Consider the following 18,255-nt stretch of genomic DNA (forward strand, 5'->3'; position numbering starts at 1 on the left):
CTATCCATCTGTTTCTGTACCAGTACCATGCTGTTTTGATAACAACTCTCCTGTAGTTTGTCCTGAAATCTGGTATTGTGATGCCTCTGGCTTTGTTTTTGTTGTACAAGATTGCTTTAACTATTCGAGGTCTCCTGTGTCTCCATATGAATTTCAGCATCATTTTTTCCAGATCTGAGAAGAATGTCTTTGGTATTTTGATTAGTATTACATTGAATGTGTAAATTGCTTTTGGGAGAATGGACACTTTGATGATATTGATTCTTCCAATCCATGAGCATGGAAGATTTTTCCATTTTTTGGTATCCTCTTCTATTTCTTTCTTTAAGGTTTTGTAATTTTCATCGTAGAGATCGTTAACGTCCTTGGTTAAGTTTATTCCCAGGTATTTGATTGTTTTTGTGGCTATTGTGAATGGGATTGATCTTAGAAGTTCTTTCTCAGCTGTGGCATTGCCTGTGTATACAAAGGCTGTTGATTTTTGTGCATTGATTTTATACCCTGCTACTTTGCCAAACTCTTCTGTGAGTTCCAATAGTCTCTTAGTAGAGTTCTTTGGATCCCCTAAATAAAGAATTATATCATCTGCAAAGAGGGATAGTTTGAAATCTTCCTTCCTAATTTGTATCCCTTTAATGGAAATTCAAGACACTCTGGCAAAAAAAAAAAAAAAAAAAAAAAAAACCTAAATGAAAGATCTATGCAAGTGAGATCCCAGTAGAAAGAACAGGCCATCAAAGCAGGAGGTACCTTTCTCTGAAGGGAGGAGGAAACTTCCACTTTGACTATGACCTTGTCTAAATAAGATCTGAGTCAGCGAACTCAAAAGGCTTCCCTAGCCTTGGCAACTCATGACTAGAGCTTAGGGAGATTTCTGATGCCATAAACAAGAGCGTCAAATTGTTAAGTCAACAACAGGAGTCACTGTGTACTTACTCCTCATGTAGGATCTCTGTCCTTAATATGTTGTCCATGAGAATTAATGCTATAACTAGTATTGAAACAGTAATTTACACTTTATGTTCTGTGTGGGTGCAAACTGATGAAATCTTTACTTAATATATACTAAATCGATCTTCTGTATATAAAGATAACTGAAAATAAATCTTGGCCGGCGCCACAGCTCACTAGGCTAATCCTCCGCCTTGCGGCGCCGGCACACCGGGTTCTAGTCCCAGTCGGGGTGCCGGATTCTGTCCAGGTTGCCCCTCTTCCAGGCCAGCTCTCTGCTGTGGCCAGGGAGTGCAGTGGAGGATGGCCCAAGTCCTTGGGCCCTGCACCCCATGGGAGACCAGGAGAAGCACCTGGCTTCTGCCATCGGATCAGCGTGGTGTGCCAGCCACAGTGCACCGGCCGCGGCGGCCATTGGAGGGTGAACCAACGGCAAAAGAAAAACCTTTCTCTCTGTCTCTCTCTCTCACTGTCCACTCTGCCTGTCAAAAAAAAAAAAAGAAAAAAAGAAAAAAAGAAAAAAAATCTTGATGTGAATGGGATGGGAGAGGGAGCGGGAGATGGGAGGGGTGCAGGTGGGAGGGAGGTTATGGGGGGGAAAAGCCATTGTAATCCATAAACTGTACTTTGTAAATTTATATTTACTAAATAAAATTTTTTAAAAAACCTATGCCTATTGGATGAATGAAAAAATACAGCAGGGTCATAAAATGGTTTGGGATCCAGTGTAGCCTGTTTCAAATCTAAGCCACACCACAACCAGCTGGTTATTTTACTTCTCTATGCTGGCCTTTCTCTTCTCTGCAGTGGGGACAATATTTATTACACAGCTTGGTTGTAAGACTGTAACTTTCCAAGATGAACATCCATGAACAATACTCAATGAATGATAGGGATTATCATTATTGGCATTTTATTGATTGTGGCAAAACTGCATGCACTCTTATGTAGTTATTGGCAATAGAAAATCTTATTTGAATTGCTTCTTTTTATTTGCTTAATATTTAAGCATCTTAATCCTTTTGAAATTCCAAAACTTATTGTTTACATGTGGTGTGAGATAGAAGCTCTAATTTTATTTATTTTCTAAGAAACATTTGCATGATTAGTGTTATCTTTTCTGCACTTGCTTGAAATGACATCCTTACACTTTATCATAAAATAAATGTCTATGAACAACATCAATCTGCTTCTCAATTCTCAAATTTGCCTCCATGTACTTGTTTTTCATATGTATGTGATGATGTGTGTGTTGCCTTAAGGAACTTTCTTATTCTAAGAGTTTATCTTGTTCTAATTAAGCTGTAGAGTCCTTGGCTTCTTTTAGAGGAAGATGATCATACTGTAGAAAATGATGATAGCTTCCTAGATTCCTTTGAAATATTTTCATTATTTACATGTTTACTTTGACATTTCCTTTAGCTAGGATTGCAGTGTAATGTTGAAAATGATCCCTTGCTTTTTTCTTGCTCCTGGCTTTTATAAGAATGTGTTAATGAGTCATTTCACATATAATTGCTATGGGTTTCTGTAACAAGTCTTCATAAGGGACCAACACTGTGGGGCGGTGGGTTAAGCCACAGCTAGCAACACACGCACTCCAAATCCCAGGGCCAATTTGAGTTCTGGCTACTCTGCTTTTGATGCATTAGAAGATCCCCACACAGCACCCGAACGTGGGAGACCCAGATGATGTTCCTGGCTCCTGGCTTTGCGAACATTTAGCTAGTGAACAATGGATGGAAGATCTTGCTTTTTCCCTGCATCTCCCTCTCTCTCCCTCTCTCTGTCTCTCTCTCCCTCTCTCTCTCTCTGTTACTCTGCCATTCAAATAAATAAATAAATCTTAAAAACAAAACAAAATGAAACCAAAAACAAGGCTTTATGAAACTGGAGACTTTACATCTAATTCTAGCTGGCCAAAAAGTGTGTTTCTTTACTCAACCATGGCTGTTAAATTTTATCAAATGCCTTTCAACCTATATTAAGACAGTCATGCTGGGTTTCTCTTTGAATTTGTTATCTTACCTGGTTGTATTAGTGGCTTTTCTAGTGTGAAACCATTTCATTCTTCTTGAGCTAGATGTGGCTTGTCACAAAAGAGTTTTCTTTCAATTCATAGCTAGATTCAATTTGCTCATATTTTATTTAGGAATCTTAGAAAAATGAAATTGTTCCTTTGATTTCTTCTTTGTAGCTTTTGTTTGGTTTGATGTCAGAGTTAGGCTGGCCCCATAGAAAGTTCCTATTCTGTTAAACTGATGCAATTTTTCTCATAAATTAACCTAGGTGTGATATGGGGAAAGTTTTTGCACCTGTTTTCATTTTCTTTTTGCTTATTGGGATGCAGTTTTATTATTTTAGAAAAAAAAAAACGGAAAATTTTGAGAAGTAATAGAATTGTTTGATTGATACTTGTTTGTTTGGTGTTCCATCCTTCTCAAATGACTTGAATAAGTTGTCTTTTCATAGACTGAATCCTCTCTATGCCTTCTCTTTCCTCCTCCATTGAATCTTTTGCTACTTGCTCTGTAATTGTTTAAGAGTATGGTAAAGGCTTCTTTCATGTTTGTGGATATTTTAGCTTTTCATATTTCATCAGATTTGCTGTACACACTCAGACACACACATTTGTATGTATCTTTGTAGCTTGATGCACAAAAGTCGTAACTATTGTATCTTTTTACTGGGTTTCCTTTCTATTCATTCTAAATGTTCCACTTTATCCTTTTTGTTGCTGTCTACCTTTGTTATTCTGCTCTTATGATATTAATTATGCTCTACTATGAAAGTTCTTCAGAATGTTCACGGAAAATTCATTTTATGAAAAGTCTGTGTAAAGAATTCAAAATGCACAAAAAACTTTTCTTTCCATTTTCCATAAACTTCTTAAAGTACCCTCCTCTGCCATTTTTCTAATAATTTTTGCTCCTGTCATGAGTGCAGTCTGTGCTGCTTTGCTCACATTCTCTGACACCGAATGTATAGGCTTTTCCACACTGGCAATCATTTCTCCATATAACTGGGTGTCCTAAGATTTAGCTCAAGTCTGACACACCACAGAGCAGGTGTAAAGTCACAGGTTGAAGTCCCGTCCCTTGAAGTTGTCCCCACTTTAATGCCAGTGACAACTCTCAGGCTCCCACTTGGACTTCCGATCATCCAAGTATAAACCAGGGGGTGCACAGAACTTAGGAAATCATTGTACTTATTAACACCAGTTTATTTTAAAAGAACAGCTTGGGAATCACCAAATGGGAGAGCTGCATAGGCACGGTATGCAGTGTGGTGGGTGTCGCCCAACCTGGAAACTCTCTGACCCTACTGTTCAGAGATTTTGTTATAAGTGTCATAACATAGGCAGGATTGGTGAAATCCTTGAGTGTTGGTCTTTAACGCAACCTCCACCCTCTTCCCTGCCCTGAGACTGAGGGAAAGTCTCAAAGTTCCAACCTTGTAATCAAGCTCCAGTTCTTCTGACCACCAGTGCCCTTCCTGGAGCTGTATAGTGCCCCTGCAAGAGTCACCTCACTAGCACAAAGCACACTTTTTCCCTTCTTTCACCCAGGAAATAACAAGGTATTCAGACACTGCCCCAGGAACTGGAGGCAAAGTGAGCATTTTGTCTTTCAGTTATAATGGGTCTCTTGTAATTTACATGTCCTTAAACCTTATTTTCAATCATTTAAAATGAACCTCTGTATTTTAAAAAGATATATTTATTTACTCGAAAAGCAAAGTGACCGAGACAGAGAAAGAGGTCTTCCATCCTCTGTTTCTATATCCAAATGACCACAACAGCTCGGGTTTGGCCAGGAGGAACCCAGGAGCTGGAACCTCTGACGGGGTGTTGCATGAGGTTGACAGGGACCCACGTACTTGGGCCATCCTGCCTAGCCTAGCAGACACATTAACAGGATGTTGGGTGGGAAGCACAGAGTTGCAGGGATTCAACCCAGGTACTTGGGTATGGGGTGCAGGCGTCCCATGCAGCAACTTAACTTTCTGTTTCACACAGCTATGCTTTTTTCTTTAAATGACTAATTATATACTTTAATTTTACTGTTTTGTTGATGCTTTTGTTTTGCTTGTTTCTGTCTTGCCCTTGGCTAAATTGATTTTATAGATTTTTTTTCCATTTTATTTCCTCCCTAGTAATTTGGAATTTATATGTCTACTTCTATTCTTCCAGTGCCTATCAGTATATTTGGAGCAAATTCAACAATTCTGTCAGCAGCTATAATATCTGTATCTTTGTCTTATATAAGAATAAAATGTTAGCATTCTTAGCTCCCCACCATCCTCTCTGGCAGACTCCATTCCTGAGAACATCTGGTATTTCAGTTCCAGATGGTTCTTTTATACGTTTTTTAAACATCAAGCATCGATAGTTATTTAAACTTAACTATAACTTTTAGTGTTTTATTTGATTACTACTCTTTCTCATATCTTTTTCTTTGGATTCACTTTTTTTTTTACTTTATTGGATTTTTCCTTACATAAATATGTTTTCTGAAGTGCAGATGGATGGCAAACTTTCAGAGTCTGTAGGTCCCAAAGTCATTTTATATCCTTTACTTGAGTACAAGTTTGACAAGGTGTGGAGTCTGAGTTCAAGAGAAAGACACTGGTCCATTATCTCGTGGAACCCAGTGTCACTGTTGAAAAGAAAGATGCAAATGTGATTTCCCCAGCCTTGTAAGTGATCTGTTACTTTCTCTGGATTTTCCAGGGTTGTTCTGCATGTCTGATGTTCTGACATTTCTCCCTGATGTGCAAAGGTGTGGACTTCCTAAAGCTCACCCTTGGTGGGAGGCAGGTGCTTTCAGTCTGAAGACCTGTATTCTCATTCAGTTCCCAGCGAATTTCTTCAACTTCTTTGTGTTCCTGCCCTTGTGAAGTACTCTTCTCCACGTCTCTCAAATTTTCTCTCACACTTTCTATTTCTGTTTTTCTTTTTTTATGATTTTTTTCAAGGTGAAAATTTGGCTTGATCTTTGATTTCACTTAGCTGTTCTTCAGCCACATTATTTTGATATTATTTACTATCTATTTTACTTTAAAGGTCATATTTTTTACCCCAAGATTTAGGTGTTTCTGATGAAAGATTTAGTGTTTTCTAAAATAATTAAGAACATTAGTAGATTAAATGTCATCTTCTCTTTGCTCTTTTAAATGATTATTTTTAAGTGTGTGCTTTTCCTTTAAATGTGGGTGGGTTGACTGTCCCTCTCCCTCTCCCCCTCCATCATCCCTCTCCCTCTCCCTCCCCTCTCCCTCCTCCTCTCCCTCCACTCTTCCTTCCCCTCCCCGCCCCCTTCCCCTCTCCCTCCCTTCCCTGTCCCTATCCCCCTCCCCTTCTCCCTCTCCCTTTTCCTCTCTCCCATTTTTCAGTTTCTTCTGTTTTGGTTGATGGAATAAGGTTCATATTGTGTTGCTGGTTGTGATCTGCCAAAGGGTTTTACTTTGGTGCATCTCCAGGGTGGAGAGACCCATCTCAAAGTCACAAGTTCTAGTGCCCCTTTGGCTCCGTGCCCACAGAGACTGCTTTTCAGTGATCCAAATACCACCAGGCCTTGTTGACTTGGTCCAGTGGGGCACTGGTGGAGGGGCTGGCAGCCATAGAGATTCTGGGCATATTTCTCAAATTTCCTACTGTACACTATTCCTAGAATCTCTTTGCTCAGTAGTCTTTGGAGTTTTCATTTGACAAGCCATCTCTTGTCTGTATTTTGGACTCTTGCTTTGTCTGGTGGTGTTTTTCTCTGTTCCTATTTCTAACTCCTTTCTCTTGTTTGGAGAGTTATCATGATTTCTGGTCCATGGCAACTTCTCCTACATGTTTTTCCACGCTCTTTGCAGCTTTCTTATCATTTCCTGGGGTTTGAGATGGGTTAAAGGGAAAACCAGATGCCTCAGGTTTACCTTCTTGATCAGACCTTAGCTATACCTGTTCAGACTTTTTATCCTCTAAGGAGCAGGGGCTTAGATTTTCTAATTCTTTGCAGGTAGAGAGATTTTCATGTAGAAACTCACTGACATTCCTTTGCTGACACTGTAGATCTTTCCATGTGTAGAGTCAGGCACAGTTGGTGTATGCTTTGAAAAATGCTTTATAATGTAACAAGAGTTATAAGTAAAAGACCATAGAGTGACTGAATTTTCCCTAAAAGAAAATGTGGGGGACTATTTCATAGACAAAGTGACTTTTGAATGGGTTAATCAAGGATAAGTAGAAGCTTGTAGTCAGGGAATTTGAGTGAGGGAATGTCACAAGGGAGGTGTAGGAAGGCATTCCAAGCAATGGGGCAGAATGGAGCACATTGCAAAGGTTGTACAGGGCATGGGGTATTTAGCAAGTGTTCAGTGATCTGTTCTGGTTCTCCTGGATGATCCAAAGAGGAGAGAAGAGCCACTTGGCTGAGATGCAATGGGTCTCTGAGGGACGTGTATACCCAGCACTAGTCTTCCATGAGATTTCTCTGCGGGTAGGTCCTTAGTTTCCCAAGTGCACTTGACATTGAGAGAGTGACGCTGTGTATCCTAACTCCTTTTGATTCCCCAAGAAGGACCAAAAGGGGGATGTCCCAGAGAAGGAGTGGAGGAAATGGCTTCTGCCTTCCATGGCATCATGGTTCCTCCAGACTTGACCCATCATGGCTTCTGTCTGTGGCAACATCCCGTGGGTCTGTTTCATCACAGTACTCAGCTCGGCTGATGCATCACACACCACAATCTGGGCCACGATCATTAAGCCACATTGTCAGTTAACAGTAAATACGTGTTGGTTTCCTGTCAGAGAAATATTATGATATATAAATTAGATAGGTGGGATCAAAATTAACAATCATTAGACATAGATGAAAAGAAACGAAGCAATGAGTGTACATAAATGAACCAAAATAAAAAAAGTGTTCCACACACTTCTGGGTGCTAATAACTGAAACACTGGAGGAATATTTTGTCTCACGTAAAGTGTTATTACACTTGCTCCTCGGAGGAACCATATGAGTGAGATTCTAGTCTCACCCTCACTTTACAGCTGAAGAAACGCCAACAATTTTAGAAACTTGTTCAAGGTCACACAGCTAGTAAATGGTGGAACTGAGCCATAAACTCATCTTTCTCCAACTGTGTGCTCTTCTATTTTTCACAAGGATTCCTTTCCACCAACATATTGCAGCTTGGCACTCACACACCCGATGTAGGAACTCTTACTATGAGACACAGAATTCTGAGATTATATTTGTGAGCTTGCTACAGCAGAACTCTTCAGATCCTGGGAAAACTGAACTTCCAGGGAAAAGTGAATAGAGTGGAACTGTTGACTTAGTCAAAATGGGAATTTTTTTCTTTTGCAATAAAATGCGTGTTTGCACTTCTTATAAAGAATGGGAATACTAGCAAAGATAAAAGCCTTAGAGGTAGGGGGAACAAAAAATGGCCACACAGTTCCCTACTCATCTCCTCACTGTATTCCATCTTTCATTTTGCAAAATAAGAAATATGCTAAGTGGAAGAACATAAGATTATAACCTTTTGCCATTCACTTATGTAATAAACCACTCTGGGTTTTTTTGTTTTTTTTTTGTAATTTCTCTTCTGTTCTTGAAAATAACAGTATAAGCAAAGGGTCATTTTTTTGATATTCAATTGTTTTAGAAATGAATAATATATTGCTAGTTCTAAAAGCCTCATTGATCCAGTAAGTATTTTGTGAATGTACTTCTTCTATACCTTTATATGGGGTTTCACACATAAGTGTCTATGTAAGAATATTCATGTGTATTTTTGAAACATCATTTATAGCTTTGAATTAGAATTTTTAAAAAGACCACACAGGCTCAGTGCTTTGCTTTCAAACCTGTGCAGCTGAAATGAGCTCCCCTTACACCTTGTGGGAAGGAAACCCTGCAGTATGCATAGCCTGCTCTTCCCCCTCCCTTCCCAGGATAGAGGGGCGGGCTAGAGTGGAAGTGATGAATCCTTTTCACAGGGGATGAATTGGAAATTGAGCTTTGCAAATGAAGTCAGAGATAATTTACCATATTCATTATTTATGGAAATCAGTTACTTTATTTTAATTATCCACTGCTTGTATCGTCCACATAAAATGCCTTTCCTTTTATTTAAACTGCAAATAATTGCCAGTGGAATTATTCATTGGAAATTGGAATCCATTTTTTTGATCTCTACAAAACCTATTAATAATGAATGAAGGTGTTATTTATCTGTTACAATTCCACAAATGGAGACTGAAGAAAGACTCGACATCTGCTCTGAAAATAAACTCACTTGAGGAGAAATGCAAGAATGCGAAAAATAGACATAAAGATGAGAGCAACTTCCTGTTTTCCATCTTCCATTTTTTTTTCAACTAACGTTCCTTGAGTTCCTAAAAGAGAAGTAAAAACAGACATGAATTTTGCCTTTCAGGCATCATAAACATTAATAAAATGCTTGACATTTGCAAGGGATATACCCTAAGACCTTCATCAGTCTCCATATTCATGAATCTTACTATAGCATATAATTTGTTCCATAAAATGCAATAAAATACAACCAAAAAATGTAAGTGACCCCTTTGGACCGTTAATGATTCTATAAATATAGGGCTCACGTAATTTATAACGCTATTAAAATAAATCTTGCCATTAATATAAACTTTATGTGATGTTCTCTCTCACTTAAACAATTTTTGCACTAATCAAGGCACCCACTGAGAGTTTCATGACTGCTTCACCCTGTTTCCATACAGAACAAGTGGTGGGATCGTTCACATCTAACCTAGTGCAGAATCTGAATCTTCACCTTTAAATTGCATTTTTAAAAAAACCTACTTCTTGACCACAGTCATCCATTGATTGGATCTTCTCATTTTCTCTTCATGTTCAGGATCAGCAGAACTCAATTTTCCTATGAAATCCATTGGGGGAATCAAAGTTTTGCCACCTTGTTAGCCTGTCTATGAAGTGATCAGGTAAACTGGAGAAGAGGGCCTTTCCAGCTGTCAGTTGTTCTCCAGAATTACAGGAGTGACTTCTGAACCCAGCCTTTTAATATTGGGTTCAGACTTGGGACTCAACGAAAAACAGAATATCAGTGGTGAAATTTCAAGCCTTTGTAGAGTCAAAGCTCTAATTTCTATCAACACAGGAGAACAAGGTCTGCTATATTGCTATTATAAATATTGGGCAGAAAATGATGAGTCTCCAAGGAAAGAGAAAATCCATTTAAGTTTAGAAGCCTCAGGAGAGATGGAGCAAGGCTTCAGGGAACAGACCTTTGAGGCTAGATGAGACTTAAAAATGTGTCAAGGGCAAGGACATTTAAAGTACAGGAAATAGACTGAGCCAACCCATGTGGGTGAGGATGTAGGGAGATTCTGTGGGGAAAATGAATCATGTAGTCCCACTAGTTTTAAAGATGATTTTTCCACAATGTAGAAAATTTATGAAATACTTTTTTTTAACAATATAGTAGGCTGTGAAAATACAGATACACTCCCAGTATATTTTAAAATACTGGGAGAATATTTTTAAAATATTTCTAAATGCATAGTCAACTGACACATGAGGAGGGAAAATTCAAGAAACACAAAGCAATGAAGTAGTATTACTTCAAAGAGATAAGTTCTAGTGAATTCAGCTTTGCTTTAGGACATCTGATCTCTCAGTTCCTAGAGCCTGAATTTGAAGGACTATGTGGAAAATAGATAATACTTTGAACTTGAGCAATGAGAGGGGTGGGATTACAGATTCCATGCAAGAAACTTGGACCCTAAAAGGAAGACCCTTAAATGAGTAAAAGGAGAGGAATGTGTTGAGAAAGTGGGACTATTTGCCTGTAATAAAGGTATCTTTGGGTAGAAGGGAAAAGAGAGCTTTCTCTGAGAATCATTAAATGCAAGACTGCCCTGACATGAGTTTCAGTGTAATTAACAATTCTTGTGTGGCACTCCAGAGTCTGTATTCATAACACCTTTGCTATGCTATGTTAAGCTTATTTTACAAATTTATATTTATTTGTTAATTTAATTATTTGAGAGGCAGAGGAACAAAGACAGATGAGGGAGGGGGAAAAGTCTCCCATTATCTGGCTTACTCTCCAAATTCCCAAAATGGCTAAGACTGGGTCAGGCCAAAGCCAGTAGCCAGCAACTCAGTGTAGTCTCCCACATGAGTGGCAAGAACCCAATTACTTGAAAATTTGAATGGTCACATGCTACCTCCAGGGTGCACACTACCAGGAAGTTGGAATCAAGTTGAGCTGAGACTCAACCTCAAGTACTCCAGTATGGGACATGGACATCTTAACCAGCGTCTTAACTGCTAGAACAAATGCTCATCTCATGCTAAACTTTTGACTACTGTGATAAATAATGCTAGAAAATTTGATTTTTAATAATTGGTATCATCTTGTCATTATCTGCATATACAATAATATATTAAACAGTCCTTATATAGGAACACTTAGTTTTGTTCTTTGTTCATTTTAAACATCATAGTTAACACTTAATGTGCTTTTTCATGCATATTGCCTGACTTATTATTTTCTTAAGTAAGCAAATTTTAAAATTTTATTTTTAAAATTTAAAATTTTTAAAAAGCAAATTTTAAAGGCAAAACTCAGGTTTAAAACTCATGAGAGCCCTACAGGCATTGATTGATCCAATCTGCCTTCTGTAAGATTTACCTGTATGGCCGGCGCTGTGGCTCAACAGGCTAATCCTCTGCCTTGCGGGGCCGGCACACCAGGTTCTAGTCCTGGTCGGGTGCCAGATTCTGTCCCGGTTGTCCCTCTTCCAGGCCAGCTCTCTGCTGTGGCCAGGGAGTGCAGTGGAGGATGGTCCAAGTCCTTGGGCCCTGCACCCCATGGGAGACCAGGATAAGTACCTGGCTCCTGCCATTGGATCAGCGCGGTGTGCCGGCTGCAGCGGCCATTGGAGGGTGAACCAACGGCGAAGGAAGACCTTTCTCTCTGTCTCTCTCTCACTGTCCACTCTGCCTGTCAAAAATAATAAAAAATAAAAATAAAAAATATTTACCTGTAAACACTATGACCTACCCTAAGTAGAATTTTGCCAAAGCTGAGTGTAAGAAATAATTTTAGAATTTTATAACTTTTTGAGAAAGTTAAAATTTTATCTCATTTTACTATAATTGTTATTTCTTTGTTTACAGATGAGTTTTAATGTTTTTATAATTTATATTAGTCACTTGTCCTTCTTGTCCATTTATGATCTCTGCTGAATTTTGTCTTGATGTTCAAGTGTTTTTCCCTGAAGACATTTATCTGCATGGCAGCAGTTTTGTATGATGAATTTGTATCATGTGTTCCTCAAATATATTATTTTGTTTTATAGTTTTTCTGGCACTTTTGCAATCCAATGAAGTGTGTATGTGTGGTTGTGTGTGTCTTCTTTTTGTTGTGCTTAAATTACCATGTGCACCCCAAGTTACATAGTAATACTAGATTTAATGGATTTTATATTTTATATTTTGCATTGAATTCCTCATGCCATCCGGAATATTCTCTGTCGTAGGTACTAATGCAAAGATCTATTTTCATTCTATTTCCCAAATGTTTAATCTTGGCCCTGAGTCTAGCTTCTTCCCTGTCTCTTTGTTCCTCTTCGAAGCAACACGCATGAAAACTTGACTCCAATTCCTCTCCTCTTCTTTTTCTTTTTTAAATCTCTTGCACTTAGTTTTAGATACCCTCCAAACATCCCTTTATCAAGGTCACCAATGAGGGGCTGGCATTGTATCTCAGCGAGTTAAGCCACCACCTGCAATGCCAGCATTCCCTACCTGGCTGTCCCTGCTGCTGTGGTCATTTTCTCTCCCTCTCTCTGTAACTGAGCCTTTTAAGTACATAAGCAAATCTTTAAAAGACAAAAGGTCGCCAATGAACTCCATGTTATCAAATCTATTGACCAGTTTTCAATCTTGATAGAATTTGATCCTGTAAATGGGGTTGATCACTGTCTCTGCCTGCAACACATTCATCACCATGACCTCTTACCTCCCTGGCAGTTCCTTCCCTGTCTTTGCTTGTCCCCTCTTGTGACCCTTACTCTGAGTGCTCGCAGGCCTGGGCCTCATCCACAGACCTCACTCCAGAAGCATGAGTTAAAATAAAACCCATATATTTTCACTTCCAAATGTATAACTATAATGTGACTCTCTCTTAGAACTGTATAGTAATTTCCATTCATTTTTTTCTCCTTCAAACACGTGGGTTTCTTTGCTGTCTTTTCACAGTTTTAATGAAAATTTTATTATTTATTTATTTCAATGTATTGGGGCAGGGGGAGAAGGCCTACTTGCTAGTTCACTCCCCAAATTCCCACTATGGCTGGGGCTGTGTAGAGACTGCAGCCAGGAGCTGAGAGGACTCCTACATGAGCGGCAGGAACATAATTACTTTGAGCCATCACCTGCTGACCTCCGGGGTCTGCGGAAGTAGGAAGCTGGAGTTCTGAGTTGGAGCTGGGGATCCAATCCAGGTGTGCTGATACGGGACATGGCATCTTAACCAGTAGGCTCCATACTCACTCCTTTTAGAATAACTTTCTGAACATTTCTACCTGGGTGTCCATGCTAGATGTATCGTATCCCACATTAAATTCTGGACCTTTTCTCCCAAAACTGCTTTGTGTGAGTTCTCAACTGAGCTATAAAAACAACAGATATTTTGGAGTCAGCCTTGATGGCTGCCCCTGTACACCTGCCCCTTACCTCATGTTCACAACTTTAGTAAACCCTCTTGGCTCTGCCTTATGCAAAACCTTCCCTACTTTCTGCATGGTTTGGAGCTTTGCAGTAGCTTTCAGCTGGATTTCCCATTTTTGTTTACTCCTATTTCTTTATAGTTTATTTTTTAGAATATTTATCTGTTATTTGAATGGCAGAGTAATAGAGAGAAAGAGGGATATTCCATCCACTGGTACACTCCCCAGATGGCCACAATAGTTGGAGCTTGTCCAGGTTGAAATCCGGAGCCCAGACTTCCATTCAGGCCTCTCCCCATGGGTGGCAGGGACCCAAGCTCTGCTTTCCCTGGGCACACTAGCAGGGAGCTGGAGGGGGAGCAGAGCAACTTGAACTGGCCCTCCAATACCAGATAGCCTTATCACAAGGGCAGCTTAATCTGCTGCACCATAATGCCAGCTGGGAGTCTATTTTTAAGAAGCCAGAGTAGCCATTTAGAAATGGAAATCAGGGGGTCGGCACTGTGGCATAGTGGGTAAGACCACCACCTTGCAGTGCCAGCATCCCATATGGGTGCTAGTTTGAGTCCCAGCTGCTCCACTTCTGATTCAGCTCTCTGCTATGGCCTGGGAAAGCTGTAGAAGATGGCCCATGTCCTCGGGCCCCTGCACCCCCATGGGAGACCCAGAAGAAGCTCCAGGCTCCTGGCTTTGGATCAGTGCAGCTCCAGCCATTGCAGCCAATTGGGGAGTGAACCAGTGGATAGAAGACCTCTCTCTTTCTGCCTCTTTCTCTCTCTGTGTACCTCTGAATTTCAAATAAATAAATAAATAAATCTTTAGAAAAAATAATAAAAAAAGAAATGGAAATCTGGTCTTGCCATGCCTCTCTCCTGCATGTTCCAATGACTTGCCATGTCACATGACTAAAAGCTACAATCCTTTTGATGGTCCAAAAGACTCTGTATGAGCCAACCCCAGTCTGTCCCTGCCTCATTTCCTCCTACCTCCCAGCCTTGCTGGCCCAGCAAGAGGCATGGCCTGGTCCCTAGTCTTTATAGAACACATCAGCCTTTGTTCCCCAGCCTAGAGGCCCTAGGCAGGGGTGGGTTATTCCCACATCTTCCTCAAATCTTACACCCTCTCGGTAAGGCCTTCCTCACCATTCCCTATCTGAAATGATTGTCTTCTTCCATACTGTCATTCCCCTTCCATATAGGCGCTTTTATCCTTACCATCTAAGGCATTGTAATATATATTAAAGTCTAATTCAAAGCACATTTCATCTCTTCCACTGATCTTTCTGTCAATTACTGAACCAGTAGCATCTGATTTAATCACTTTGGTTTTATAAAACAGATTTCATCAGATTTCATGTCTGGTGAGGCAAGCCGTCCTTATTCTTCTTCTTTCACAAAACCCCCTACGTTATTCTTAGCTTTTTATGCCAACTTGACTTTAAAAGCACCTTGTCATGTTCTAAAAGAAGAAAAATCAAGTTGAGGTTTGTATTGGAATTTCATAATACATGGACATTCATTTGGGAAGAATTAATATCTTTACATTATTCACCCTTCCTTTCTGGGAGCATGCCATGCTTCTCCCTTTATCCAGGACTATTTTCTTTCTGTCATCAAAGCTTTGTAATTCTTTTTTTTTTTTATAGTTCTTACATGTTTCTTGTCACATTTATTCCTAAATGCTTTAGTCTAGGTTTTTTTTTTTCCTGCTACACTCTATTCTTGCTTTTTTCCATTATATATTTTGAAGGACTATTTCCAGAAGGTTTTTTTTTTTTCCAAATTTGTGTCTAACAACATTGTTTATATGCTTAATAGTGGCAGTAGAGCTTCAGTTTATTATCTCTGGTTTTCTAAGTAGACAGTGATAATTCAGTCCCTTCTAATGCGTTGGCTAACCCTTCTGGGCTAATACCCCAGCAGAAGTAACTGGCAGTTTGTACTCCCTTCCTGTTCACTCTTAAGTCTGCTGATGGCTACTGTGTAAGATGAACATCTTTGTCAAGTTAAGAAGTTTCTTAACTTGTTTTACTAAAATCTCTTTTAAAAAAATAACAAAGAGTTTAGAAGTTTGTCTTGTGCTTTTTGCTTACATCATTTAAACTAATATTATCTATTCATTTGATTAATACATTTTCCAGTATTAAATCACATAAATGGTTGTGGTGTTTTGTGATTTTTAACACGTGGTTGAATTTAAATAACCAATCTTAAATTTTTTTGTGAGGCAGAGAGAGACAGACAGAAGCCCTATCGACTGGTCACTCCACAAATACGTGTCCAGTTGTAGAAGAGGAGCTTTTAAATTCAACTTTCTAAATATATTATAAACTTCTCTACATGGTATTTTTTGGGGGTATTCTATGTCTGAGGGTGTGACAGTCTCCTGCAATAGTACTCTGCTAATTTTGCTTCCCCGTGCTGAGAGATTGTGTATTTATTTTACTTCATATATCAATTCTTGTTTTCTGTTTTTGCAAAAGTTTTCTTGAAAACTACCATTCATGTGGAAATGTACCAATTTTCACTACACTATTTGGCCTGTATGAAGTTCTCTCACATTCTGAATTCTACGTTGGCTGACATTAATCCTTGTAACACCGATTTCTGCTTATGGCTTATGGGGAGTGTGAGAAGTTCAATCTTCAGTATTTTCTGATTCTGAGGCTTTTCCTCCTCCCCCTGCTCTTGAAGTGATAGGCCAGGAAGTGTTGTCATCCAAGAACCAAGAAGAAAGCCGCCATTGGCCACCCTGCTCCGTAACTGTGTACTTCTTTTCTGATAATAGCATTTTTTTTTTTTTTGACAGGCAGAGTTAGACAGTGAGAGAGAGACAGAGAGAGAGAGAGAAAGGTCTTCCTTTTCCATTGCTTCACCCCCTCAAATGGCCGCGTTGGCCGTCGCACTGCCATGATCCGAAGCCAGGAGCCAGGTGCTTCCTCCTGGTCTCCCAGGAGGGTGCAGGGCCCGAGGACTTGGGCCATCCTCCACTGCACTCCCGGGCCTGATAATAGCATTTTTTTACACACGGTCAAGGCAGGAACACTTTGAGTGCCTTGCGTGGTGCTCAGTTTAGTGGGGGTCTTGGGACCCTAGGGCAGGGGCAGGGAGAAGGTGTTGTTTCCCATTCCTCCTCAGGCTCACCTGGTTGTTCCTTCATTATTCCATTGTGAATGTGGCATCAATCTTACTGATGCCTGGAAGTTTCTCTAGGATTCTCACTCTAAATGGAACGTCTGCGTGTCTGCTTTTGGTGGGGGGATAGGCATTATGTTTTCTTTTGCTGTTGTTCTTTCTTTTAGTATTATTTATAGGCATTTTTCTGGAAAGATGATAGAGATAAAATCACGAGCGGTTCACCAGTGGGGGGGAGGGGAACTCTGCCATTGAAATGTGTCATAAAAGAGGTATTATGAGAACAGCTACACAGCCAGAGTGTCAGAGTGCGCAGCTAGGGGACTGTGTCTGCTGGTGCTGGCATGCAGCAGGACATTAGTGGGTGGTTCTCAGCTGGGGGGCAGAACGTATAGTTCTCAGCTGGGGGGCAGAATGTATAGTATGAAAACAATGATTTTCGGGGAAACGTAGTCCCCCTCACACAGGGGCGGCGGCCCAGCGGCCACGGCACTCAGACATGTCCGCAGCCTGCGCCCTGCCGTCGTGACCTCCCCTCGTTGGCGGCGGGGGACATGGGCCCGTCCGCGCGCCGCGGGCACTGACCAGGGTGAGGGCAGCCCAGATGGGCTGCAGCTTCCTCTTGCTCACAGCTCGGACAGTGGCGCGGACTAACGAAGCAGACATCTTCGCCGTCCCCGGCCACCGGGGCTCGCAGAGGGCCCGGGAGCTTGGACACAGCAGCCTCTCTCCACGGACGCGGGCAGGCGCATTGACGCCACGAGCTCCCGCCCCCGGCGCCCCAGTCTCCGCCCCCCGCGCCGGCCCGCCCTCCGCCGCCGCCATTGGGCCAGCCGCGGGAGTGACGGGCGAGGGGGCGGGCGGTGGAGATCTAGGGAAAATGGCGTCACCGCCGAGGACGCAGTCCGACGAAGTGCGCCCGGGGCCGACCGTCTCAGACGGCGGAGCCATGGAGCCGCGGTGCCGGGCCACCTACATCCCACCTCATGCTTGTGTTCCGGGTCCCCGGAGCAGGACGTTGCTAACAGGCCCCGCTCCGCGCGCGGCTGCCTCGCAGTGCTGCCCGTGGGCTACGCGGGATTCGGGCTGACTGAGCGTCACACGGCGTCCTGGCTGCTCCGGGGGCTTTATTCCGCCCGCGAATCCTGCAGCGGTCCCGCGCGTGCCGGGCACGGGGCGCACACAGCGTCCTTGGGGAGACGCCGCTGCGAAGGCGCGGTGCCGTGGGAGCTGGCAGAGGGGACCTGAGGGCCGGTGGTGGCATTTCCTCGTGCTCGAGGTGAAAGGGAAAGCAGGCGGGCTTTGGGGGAGAGGTGCTGTGGAGGATGGGCTCAGGGTTTCCTTGTGGAATCAGTAAAACGATCTGCGGCCGGCGCCGGCACCCCGGGTTCTAGTCCCGGTCGGGGCGCCGGATTCTGTCCCGGTTGCCCCTCT

The 18,255-nt window shown here is 41.5% G+C and overlaps 2 protein-coding genes across 4 annotated transcripts in view; both read right to left on the bottom strand.

Moving 5' to 3' along the window:
- The window catches only part of LOC103350904 (uncharacterized), a 326,018-nt gene that overhangs the window by 149,241 nt on the left and 158,522 nt on the right, over positions 1–18,255 (bottom strand). The gene's annotated exons all lie outside the window — the stretch shown is intronic.
- LOC138844998 (uncharacterized) lies at positions 7,020–17,772 on the bottom strand. 2 transcript variants are annotated; one of them, XM_070055656.2, is made up of 3 exons: positions 17,407–17,772; positions 9,247–9,346; positions 7,020–7,743 (listed from the first exon to the last, which is right to left on the bottom strand). In XM_070055656.2, the coding sequence occupies exons 1-2, from the start codon at positions 17,770–17,772 to the stop codon at positions 9,329–9,331; spliced, it is 384 nt and encodes a 127-aa protein (XP_069911757.2). In that variant the 3' UTR covers positions 7,020–7,743; positions 9,247–9,328. The 2 variants fall into 2 exon arrangements, with proteins under 2 accessions (XP_069911757.2, XP_089167840.1); XM_089311714.1 differs by lacking the exons at positions 7,020–7,743; positions 9,247–9,346 and adding an exon at positions 16,855–17,008.

Source organism: Oryctolagus cuniculus, chromosome 13 (genome assembly GCF_051225735.1).
Source record: "Oryctolagus cuniculus isolate XC-2025 breed Fujian yellow rabbit chromosome 13, ASM5122573v1, whole genome shotgun sequence".
In the NCBI taxonomy this organism is placed as follows: Eukaryota; Metazoa; Chordata; class Mammalia; order Lagomorpha; family Leporidae; genus Oryctolagus; species Oryctolagus cuniculus.

Excerpts from the sequence above, each read along its gene's own strand:
- LOC138844998 (XM_070055656.2), bottom strand. The coding sequence starts at position 17,772 with ATGGCTCCGCCGTCTGAGACGGTCGGCCCCGGGCGCACTTCGTCGGAC.